This window comes from Macaca nemestrina, chromosome 3, assembly GCF_043159975.1.
Source record: "Macaca nemestrina isolate mMacNem1 chromosome 3, mMacNem.hap1, whole genome shotgun sequence".
NCBI lineage: Eukaryota > Metazoa > Chordata > Mammalia > Primates > Cercopithecidae > Macaca > Macaca nemestrina.
Window position 1 is genome coordinate 101824236 of NC_092127.1, and position 11725 is coordinate 101835960.

The 11725-nt window shown below is 40.0% G+C and overlaps 1 protein-coding gene across 1 annotated transcript in view; it reads left to right on the forward strand.

Annotated features, from left to right (window-relative positions):
* Positions 1-11340, forward strand: part of LOC105479657 (hydroxysteroid 17-beta dehydrogenase 11) — a 70282-nt gene extending 58942 nt beyond the window's left edge. The window contains exons 6-7 of the mRNA XM_011737749.3: positions 7341-7457; positions 10585-11340. Of these exons, the coding sequence (XP_011736051.1) occupies positions 7341-7457; positions 10585-10675 (208 nt within the window). The 3' untranslated portion in view covers positions 10676-11340. The remainder of the gene's footprint in view (positions 1-7340; positions 7458-10584) is intronic.
* The last annotated feature ends 385 nt before the right edge of the window (positions 11341-11725 follow it).

The window sequence follows — 11725 nt, forward strand, 5'->3', positions numbered from 1 at the left end:
CTGCAGGCATGGGGAGACTTACCACCGTTGATACAATCATTAAAGCTGCAAGCAGCATATTCTCTGGGGTTTGTGTCACCTTTGTGCTCACTAGGCTTTTTCCAGCTAACTGTGTCAGCTTCTTTAATTGTGCCCAGGTTGGTGGCTCCGCCTTCTTGGTACATGGCGACTTCATCTGTTCTTCTGATACTACCACTTTGTTCATCTTGCGCGTCAATGGTGCTCGATTGCGGTGTTTCCGTCTCCGTGGAGGCGCTTTTCTTTGCATCTCCAATGGGTTCATTGTAGAACTTCAAATGTTTAGTGGGTATCCAAGCAGGAAGCTGATTTTCTCCTGGTGAAACACAAGCAAAACCTCTTCCCCAGGTTATCACTTTCCCTATTTCCCATGTCTTATTTTTGTTGTCTTTCCACCAAATCAGTTTTCCTTCATGTGGGCTGTTCTTTTTACCAGTAAGATGTTGTTCTACAGAAGTACTAGTCTGACTTCTATAAATGTTTAAAACATATAAAGTATAGAGTGCTAGATTAAGTTGCATCTGAGGAGTGGTACACTCCTTACTGTCTCCCCCTTCTTTTTGTTTAATTAACTGAGTTTTGAGTGTTCTATTAGTTCTTTCAACATGGCCTGTTCTTGGGAATTAAAAGGAATTCCTGTTGTGTGTGTAATTTTCCACTGATTTAAGAATTTTTGTAAAGCTTTACTACAATATCCTGGTCCATTGTCAGTTTTAATTTTTTCTGGAACTCCCATTACAGCAAAACAAGATAATGAATGTTTTTTAACATGGGAATTACTTTCTCCTGTCTAGCAGGTTGCCCATATGAAATGTGAATAAGTATCAACTGTTTCATGAACGTATGATAATTTTCCAAATGAAGGTACATGTGTAACATACATTTGCCATAATGCGTTAGGACACAGACCTCTGGGATTAACTCCTGCCTCTTGAGTGGGCAGGTGTAGGACTTAACATTGGGTGCAGGGTTGTACAATATCTTTTGCCTGTTTCCAAGTGACATCAAATTTGTTTTTTAACCCTGCTGCATTTACATGAGTTAAAACATGAAGTTCTTATGCTTTTATGAATGCAGATGATACTAGTAAGTCAGCTTGTTCATTTCCTTTAGTTAAAGGTCCTGGTAAATTAGTGTGTGCTCGAATACCAGTAATATAAAATGGGAAATTCCTTTTTCTTACAGTTTGTTGTAATAAATTGAACAGCTGGTTTAACTGATCATCCATGCTATATTTAATTAGAGCTGTCTCAACATCCCTTGTAGCCTGTACTACATATGCAGAATCTGATACAATATTAACAGGTTGATTACAATCTTGTAACACTGTAATGACTGCAACCAACTCTGCCCAATATCGATTGATATTGAGTTTTGATTACTCGCTCTTTTGGCCCTGTGTAAGCCGCTTTTCCATTGCTGGAACCATCAGTAAATACTGTCAGAGCATTTTCTAAAGGTTCATGTCTGGTAATTTTAGGTAAAATCCAAGTAGTCAATTTTAAAAACTGGAAGATTTTTGGTTTTGGGTAATGATTATCAATAATTCCCACAAAATCAACAAGACCAATCTGCCATGCACCAGAACTGATAAAGGCTTGTCTAACTTGTTCCTTGGTTAAAGGAACAACTATTTTGTCTGGGTCATTTCCACACAATTTTATTATTCGTAATCTTGCCTGACCAATTAATGTAGCTATTTGATCCAAGTACAACGTAAAAGTCTTAATTGTACTCTGAGGAAGGAACGACCACTCCACAAGATCAGTATTTTGAACAATGATGCCTGTTGGAGAATGTGCAGTAGCAAAAATCAAAAGTTGGAGTGGGGCTAAGGGATCTATTCTACTTATTTGCACTGACTGAATTTTTTCTTCCACTAATTTAATTTCTTTTGTTGCCTCTGGGGTTAATATTCTTTTACTGTTTAAGTCTGGGTTTCCTCTTAGGATAGAGAACAAATTTGACATGGCATAAGTAGGAATGCCTAGAGTTGGCCGAATCCAATTAATATCGCCTAGCAATTTCTGAAAGTCATTTAGTGTTTTTAATGTGTCTTATTTCTATTTTTTGTGGCTTAAATTTTCTAATTTCTATCTGCATCCCTAAATAATGAAAAGGAGTAGAGGTCTGAATCTTATCAGATGCTCTTGTCAGTCCTGCGTTGGCAACCTCTGCTTGCAGAAATGTGTAACAGTCAATTCATTTGTCTCTTGTTTGTGCAGCACATAAAATAGCATCAATATAGTGAATGATGTAACAATCGGAACATTTGTCTCTAACTGGTTGAAGAACTTGACCTACGAAAGTTTGACAAATAGTTGGACTATTAAGCATTCCCCGAGGTAACACTTTCCACTGAAACCTGGTGGCTGGTTCTTTATTATTTACGGCTGGTATAGTAAAAGCAAATTTTTCACAATCCTGCTCTGCCAGAGGAATGGTAAAAAAGCAGTCCTTCAGATCAATTAGAATTAAAGGCCAGTCTTTTGGAATCGTGGCTGGGGAGGGCAATCCGGGTTGAAGAGGCCCCATGGGTTGAATTACAGCATTTATGGCTCTTAAGTCGGTTAACATACGCCATCTGCCTGATTTTTTCTGAATTACAAATACAGGAGAATTCCAGGGCGAAAATGATGCCTCAGTGTGTCCCTTTTCTGACTGTTCCTTTGCTAATAAATGTAAAGCCTCCAATTTTTGTTTCGGTAGCGGCCACTGATTTACCCATACTTGTTTTTCTGTTTTCCAGGTTAATGGAATGGGTTTAGGAGGCTCTACAGTGGCCACCCCTAAAAAGGATACCCTATTCCTTTTCTTTCTTGATTTTCCTCAGTCCCAATTGGGACTTTAATGCCATTTTCATTTTTTCCCAATCCTTTTCCTGGTATATATCCCATCTTAGTCATGATTTTTTGACTCGTGGGGCTGTATAATGGAGCTGGCATAATGATTTCTGCACCTCATTGTTGTAATAAATCTCGACCCCATAGATTAACAGGAATAGAAGTAATCACTGGCTGAACAGTACTTTCTTGATTACCTGGCCCTAAACGATGTAAAATCATAGTACTTTGATACACTTCTGAAGCTGTGCCTATGCCAACAAGTCTTGTAACAGCCTTTTGTTTAGGCCAATTTTTTCGCCACTGATTTAAAGCAATGACAGAGATATCTGCTCCAGTGTCTACCAACCCTTCAAACTGTTTTCCTTGAGTAATGGCCTTACTCAAGGCCAAGACAGGTCTGCTCTCAGAGACTTGCCTTTCCTGCCGGATCAGTGCTTCCAAACCCTCCTGTTCTTTTTACTTCACTGTTTCCAACTCTAACATAAGGTAGGAGTAATAATTGAGCAATCCTGTCTCCTGGACTGGCATTCCAAGGAATTGAGGAACTAATAACCAATTGAATTTCGCCTTTATAGTCTGAATCAGCCACACCAGTATGAATTTGAACTCCCTTTAGATTTAAACTTGATCTTCCTAAGATTAGTCCTACAGTCCCCTCAGGCAATGGGCCGTATACCCCTGTGGGGATTTTCTGTGGGGGCTCCCCTGGAAGCAGAGAGACTGCTTGTATGGTGCATAAATCTACTGCTGCACTGCCGCTTGTGGCGGGGGATAACTGCTGTATTGTGATAACTGGCTTATTCCCTGAGACACTTGTGACAGTGGGGGTTGTTGTTCCTGAAAACCCTGAGGAACAAAGGGCTGAATTGGGAATGCCCCAGTTTGTTGCGGGGCCTGAGGCTGGCCCCTCCTCTCGTTTCTGACAGTGGTTGCCCATTTTTATCAAATTTAGAATGACGTTGATGACCCCAATGTTTTCCCTTTTTACATCTTGGACATAGGCCAGGTGGCTCTTTATCTGTTGTTGTAGTAGCTTGAGTAGTTACATTTTGTTTATCTGAGACTAGGCAATTCTTTTTTAAATGACCGATTTGACCACAGTTATAACATTTTCCCCCAAATGTTCTAACTTGTCCTCCTAAAGCAACTCCTGTGATTGCTTGAGCCATAGCATAGCTTTATGCATAGCTCCTGCAATTCCATCATAGGCTTTAAGGTACTCTGAGAGTACATCTGATCCTGCCGGGACGCTTCCTTTTAATGGCTTAATGGCTGATTGGCATTTTCATATGTCATTAACTCCACTATGACCTTATGGGCATTCTCATCGGTAATTGACTTTTGAGCAGCATCTTGAAGCCTTGCTACAAAATCAGGATAGGGCTCTTTAGAGCCTTGTCTTACTGTATTGAACAAGGGGCAGGCGGTTCCTGGGTCTTGGATTTTCTCCCAGGCCCTAAGGCAGATAGCCCTAATTTGCTCAATGGCCTCATTTGGCATTATTACTTGTTGACTAGCAGTGCTCCAATTTTGACCTGTTCCCAATAGTTGATCTACGTCTATGTTAATTGGAGGATTGGCAGTCCTATGTCTTCGGACCTGTTCTTGTGCCCCATCAGTCCACTGAGTCTTAAATTGTAAAAATTGAGAGGGTGAGAGTGATGACTTTGCCAGAATCTCCCAATCATAAGGAATGAGTCTGTGTCCATGAGCAATGGAATCTAATAATGTTCTCACGTAAGGAGAGTTGGGTCCATACTGTTTTACTCCCTCTTTCATTTCTTTTAGCATTTTTATAGAAAAGGACTCATATCTGGCTTCAGCTACGGGAGGCTCTCCCTCTTGGGCCCCTACTCCAGATGGTCTTGTTTCTAATATTACTGGGAATTGCCACGCTTCAATATCTCCTTGTTTTCTTGCCTCATCAATAATTTTATGTAGTGCACTACCCTGTCCACTAGGCGGTGCTGTAGGATTAAGTCTCATGGTGGGCGGTTGAGGCTATAGCGCCCTGCCCTGTGGCGCTGGAAGCATTCCTGGCTGTCCGTACGGATTTTCTGGGGACAGCCGATACTGAAGTTCGGCTGGCGGCCAGTATTGATAGGCTACTGGTGGCTGGGTCTTATTTTCTACCGGCTGATATTGTGGACATTGTATTTGGATTGGCATTGCCATGACAGAGACTCTATCTTTTTCTATTTGATCTTCTTTTGGTGTTTGTACTTGTTTAACGTGCATTTGAGGTTGTAAAGTTACAGGCATCTAAGCTGCTGTAAGAGGAGTTGGCCATTGTGGTTTAGACTCTGATGGCTCTGCTAATTCTGGACCTTTTTCTTCTAATTTTAACGTTTCAGGATATATCACCTCCTGTAATTGATTATCGTCAACATTTTGCATTGACCAAGCCATTACCGGCTCTGCTACACATTTACAATGTGAACTTTCTGTTCCTTTCCGGGATTCTATCCCTGCCTCTTTTTGACAATCTACTGCACAGCTTTCAGGGACATAAGAAACTGAAGTGCTATCTTCTTCTGTTTGAAACGGTTCTAAAGCTACTTTAATAATGACCCAATCATTCCATACTGTAAGTGGGATGATTTTACCTTCCCTGCTTGCTTGCTTTAATTCTTTGCCAATTTTTTCCCAGTCTTTTAGATCTCAAGTTCCCTGTTCTGGAAACCATGGGCAAAATTGTTCCATTGTTTGAAATAGTGTAATTAGATTTTTGGTAGAGACTTTAACTCCCCCTCTTTTTAAGAGAATTTTAATAAAGCTTCAATAAGAGGTGTATTTACTTTTAGTTTGCCCCATTGTTACCCTAGGTTCTTCTGAGCGCACAAGCTTACCGCAAGGCTGACTGTAGACATACTCAGGAGTCTCTCGTCAACTTTTCCTCAATGACCACTCTTGAGCGTACCTTCACCCTAGAGAAAAGCACCCACGTTGGGCACCAGATGAAGGGGTGGCCTGCCCCTCCACACCTGTGGGCGTTTCTCATTAGGTGGAAGGAGAGACTTGAGAAAAGAAATGAGGCACAGAGGCAAAGTATAGAGAAAGAAAAAGCGGGCCCAGGGGACCGTCGCTCAGCATACAGAGGACCTGCGCTGGCAACAGTCTCTGAGTTCCCTCAGTATTTATTGCTCTTTATCTTTAACATCTTAGAAAAGGGAAGTGGCGGCCGGGCGCAGTGACTCAAGCCTGTAATCCCAGCACTTTGGGAGGCCGAGACGGGCGGATCACAAGGTCAGGAGATCAAGACCATCCTGGCTAACACGGTGAAACCCCATCTCTACTAAAAAAAATACAAAAAACTTGCCGGGCGAGGTGGCGGACACCTGTAGTCCCAGCTACTCGGGAGGCTGAGGCAAGAGAATGGCATGAACCCAGGAGGCGGAGCTTGCAGTGAGCTGAGATCCGGCCACTGCACAAAAAAAAAAGGAAGTGGCAGGATAATAGGATCATCGTAGGGAGAAGGTCAGCAGAAAGACATATGAATGAAGAGCTCTGTGACATGAATAAGTTTAAGGAAAAGTGCTGTGCCTTGATGTGCATATGCAGACATCTCCATAAACCTTTTTAGTGCATAAAAAGCAGCACTGTCACTAGCACGTCCCACCTTCAGCCCTAAGGCGGTTTTCTCCTTTCTCAGTAAATAGAACATACAATCGAGTTTTACACTGAGATGTTCCATTGCCCAGGGACGGGCAAGAGACAGATGCTTTTCTCTATCTCAACTGCCAAGAGACGTTCTTTCCTCTTATACTAGTCCTCCTCGGCACAGACCCTTCATGGGTGTCAGGCTGGGGGACGATCAGGTCTTTCCCTTCCCACAAGGCCATATTTCAGACTATCACATGGGGAGAAACCTTGAACAATACCTAGCTTTCCTAGGCAGAGGTCCCTGGGACCTTCCCCCGTGCATGTGTCCCTGGGTACTTGAGATTAAGAGAATGGTGATGACTTTAACCAGCAAGCTGCCTTCAGGCACTTGTTTAACAAAGCACACCCTGCACAGCCCCAAATCCATTAAACCTTGAGTCACCACAGCACATGTCTCTTGCAAGGTCAGGGTTAGGGGTAGGGTTACAGATTAACAGCATCTCAAATACAGAACAAAATGGAGTCTTTTGTGTCTACTTCTTTCTATATAGACCCAGTAGCAGTCTGATCTTTCTTTCTTTTCCCCACATAGAATAGGAATTATAATATTACCTTCGTAAGGTTATTGTCAGACTTCAATGGAATGACCTATGTAGAAAGTTTAGCAGTTTGTGGTACACGATAAGCACTAAGTGAATGATTATTATTATCAATGGTAAAGTAGCTGCTATTTCTGAGCACCTTTACTAGGCTAGACACTACAAATCAGTTATGTTATGGTGTCTGTGCCATACTAAAGCTGTTTGTTAGCACCAAACTAAAGCTGAAGCCTTGGTGAAGTATTTTGTTTCTGAAGACTGCCTCTGATTTCAGTTTAGGACCCGCTCTGGAACCTGAGGAAGTGGTAAACAGGCTGATGAATGGGATTCTGACTGAGCAGAAAATGATTTTTATTCCATCTTCTATAGCTTTTTTAACAATATTGGAAAGGTAAGTGACAGTTAAGTTTTTCAGCCTTAGAAATGAAAAAAGGTAAAATAAGAATTATCTATTACATTTTTTGCTGACATTTAAAATCAGGCAGTTGATAAAGTACAGTTAAATGGAATTGACTTAATAAAAATAGCAGGCTGAATAAAGATGTCATCAGTTTTTTTAAACCACGTGTGTTAATCATTGAGGCAAGACTGATACAGCTCCTGGTGAATGAACTGGAATTTCCACACATTTTTACTTTTTATAAAGAAAGAAATTTGTGTATTTCTGTAAGTCTTGTCTTATAAATGAATGACTCTGAAGAAGGATAGTTTTTCAGCATCTTTACATAATGGAATCATAGAACAATGATTAAAGGAGACCAGATTTAGGTTTTACGTATTTATTTAAAGATGCAACAGATAATCATTGAGCTTTTGTTTTGTGCAAAATCAGACTGACGTATATGAATTGCTTTTTTTTTTTTAATAATATTAGAAATTCTTGAGCCTTGCTTCTTCCAATGTGGTTCTTGGACTAGCAGCATCAGTATTACCTGGAACTTTGTTAGAAATATAGACTCTCCTCATCTCTTGAATCAGAATTTGCATTTCAATAAGTTCTCCTAGACGATTTGTATGCCTATTAAAATTTGAGCAGCACTTCTTTGGAGCAGTAACTCTCAACTTGGGTGCACACTGGAATTCACCTGGGAGGTTTAAGAAATGCCGGTGCCTGAGACCAACTCCCCTAAATTCTGATTGACTTGGTTTAGAGTGTGGCCTGGGCTTTGAGAGATAAAACAACTTTCTAGGTGATTCAGTTATTCAGCCAAGATTGGAAACCACTGGTTTCATCATAACACACTGCTTCATTCCTCATCTGGGAAAACTGTGTGGCAGTGAGGCTGGCCACATAAGGAGGGGAAAGGAGAAAGGTGCCTTAGGACAGCTGGGAGAAAAAGCCTCTTGCTGCCTGTCCTAGACTGGGCTTCTCCAAGTCAGTGGGATATCATAAGTACTTGGGAAGTGATCACTGAGTGCATACTTATGTAACGTGACAAGTATAGTGCCAGAAACATCATAGGTTTTAACCTGTTTACTCACCAAAGAGATCCTTGAGCTTTACTACCTAAACCTCCAAGGCATGTTCATCATAGTTTTTAGCAGAAAGGGCGAGAAAGCTTAACATATGTCACGCTTTTCATCTCTTGAGTTTTTTGCTCTTCGCATCAGTAATTCTCAATTAGAGGCTCTGGACCACTGTCTGTGGCAGCTGTCTATTAAAATACAGATTTCTGGTCCAAATCAAACATCCATGTTAAAATCTTAACACAGCGCTTTAGAATATAACCCTGTGAAAGAAGGCATTTTGCCTATTTTTCATCACTGTATGCTTTGCATTTTGAAGAGTGCCTGACACCAAAATGTTTGTTGATTGAATAAATTAATTCTAGTTTCTAGACCTTTAAACATAAAGACTCAAAGTTTGTGCTCTGGAGTTGAATGAAGCTCTGGAGTTGAATGTGTTTGTGTGACTTGCTTGCAACATGAACATGGATGAGTTATTTTTAACTTATCTGAAGTTCAGTTTCTTTATCTGTAACATAGAGAAAACAATTGGACTGTATAGGGCTGAGATGAATAAATAAAATAATGCTCTTAAAGTACTCAGGGCTGGGTGCGGTGGCTCACGTCTATAATCCCAGCACTTTGAGAGGCTGAGGCAGGAGGAACGCTTGAGGTCAGGAGTTCAAGACAAGCCTGGGAAACATAATAAGACCCTGTCTCTACTAGAAATCAAAAACATTAGCCAGGCATGTTGGAACACACTTGTAGTACCAGCTACTTGGGAGGCAAAGTGGGAGAATTGCCTGAGCCCAGGAAGTCGAGGCTGCAGTGAACCATGATCATGCCACTGCACTCCCTCTTGAGTAACAGAGCAGGCCAAGACCCTATCTCAAAAAAATAAAATAAAAAGTACTCAGAACACTGTAAGTACTCAATAAATGTTATATGCCACTGTTATTATAACTACTATTATTATTATCATTGCCCTAATTCTTGTTACGAGGTCACATTGGTGTCATATTTCCAAACCCTTTTTTCATGCCATCTAGGCAGATTTCTGTATATTATGATGTTGATTTATATATTCTGTTTTATTTTCTCCCAGACCCACTGGAATGTGACAAGTCCCTAAATGTTCTAAGTGTAGTGTCTGGAGAAAAAAGATGAGACCTGCTAGTGTCTGTCACCGTTTAAGACATTTTATTTTTTTTGGAGGGGGTGGGGGATGGAGTCTCACTCTGTTGCCCAGGCTGTAGTGCAGTGGCTCGATCTCGGCTCACTGCAGCCTCCTCCTCTCAGGTTCAAGCAATTATCCTGCCTTAGTCTCCTGAGTAGCTGGGACTACAGGTACCTGCCACCATGCCTGGCTAATTTTTGTATTTTTAGTAGAGACGGGGTTTCACCATGTTAGCCAGGATGATCTCGATCTCCTGACCTGGTGATCCACCCGCCTTGGCCTCCCAAAGTGCTAGGATTACAGGCGTGACCCACCGCACCCGGCCAAGATGTTTTATTTAATATAGTAACACATTGATTCCACAAAAGAACACTGAGGGATAAGTGTTAATTTTTCCATTTACACGTGAGGAATTTAAACTAAAAGGTTAAATAAGTGGTTCAGCATTATGCTCAAAACCAAATGCATTGTCTGCATTTTTATTTAGTAGTTCTACTTCCCCAGTCTCTTAGTGGAACATTTTAATAATATTCTGCATTATAAAGTATAAAATTAGTTCCTATTCTCATTTCCTTTTTAATGTTGGGTTTCTTTTTGTAAAGTCTTTAGTATCTCAACTATTCAGTTCGTATACCTCCTCTCTTAGATCTTTTGTTTCAAAAACTGACTACTTCAGGTTATTCTACTCTAAAGAAGGCTAAGCCTTCTTTTCCATTTGAAAACAAAATAGATTTAATGAGAAAGAATATATAGTAGTGACTCAGATTTAAGGTGCTTAATCTTATTTAAGATGAACATGATGATACATGATAACTTTAAAGTATTTCTAAAGAGGGTATTCTACAAATGCACTTAATATTAATTTTCTAATTATTTTCATATATTTTTCTTTTAGGATCCTTCCGGAGCGCTTCCTGGCAGTTTTAAAAAGAAAAATCAATATTAAGTTTGATGCAGTTATTGGATATAAAATGAAAGCGCAATAAGTGCCTAGTTTTCTGAAAACTGATTTACCAAGTTTAGGTTGATTCATCTAATAGTGTCAGAATTTTAATGTTTGAACTTTTGTTTTTTCTAATTATCCCCATTTCTCCAATATCACCTTTGAGGCTTTGGCAGTCTTCATTTACTACCACTTGTTCTTTAGCTAAAAGCTGATTACATATGATATAAACCGAGAAATACCTTTAGAGGTGACTTTAAGGAAAATGAAGAAAAAGAACCAAAATGACTTTATTAAAATAATTTCTAAGACTATTTGTGGCTCACCTGAAGGCTTTGCAAAATTTCTACCATAACTGTTTATTTAATATATATTTTTATTTTTGATTGCACTTAAATTTTGTGGGATTTGTGTTTCTTTTTCTGTTCTACATAAAATCAGAAACTTCAAGCTCTCTAAATATAATGAAGGACTATATCTAGTGGCATTTCACAATGAATATCATGAGCTCTCAATGGGTAAGTTTCATCCTACCCATTACCACTCTGTTTCCTGAGAGATACCTCACATTCCAATGCCAGACATTTCTGCACAGGGAAGCTAGAGGTGGATACACATGTTGCAAGTATAAAAGCATCATTGGGATTTAAGGAGAATTGAGAGAATGTATCCACAAATGGCAGCAATAATAAATGGATCACACTTAAACTTTTTGTGTTTTCGTAATTTTGTTCCTAAACAGAACATAACTTAACCTTCAAATTAAAGGAAAACAAATTGTGTAATCTTTTTTTAAAAACTGGAAATTTCTTGGATGTGAGGCTCACTGAGATGGGACTATAAGATCAGATCTATAAATTTTTAAATTTAGTAGGTTAGGTTTCTTCTACTAAAGAAAAATATTTTCAAGACTATATCAAACACGTCTGGATACAGTGGCTCACGCCTGCGTCCCAGCACTTTGAGAGGTCGAGGTGGGTGGATCACGAGGTCAGGAGTTTGAGACCAGCCTGGCCAACATGGTGAAACCCCATCTCTACTAAAAATACAAAAATTAGCTGGGTGTAGGCCAGGCGCGGTGGCTCACGCCTAT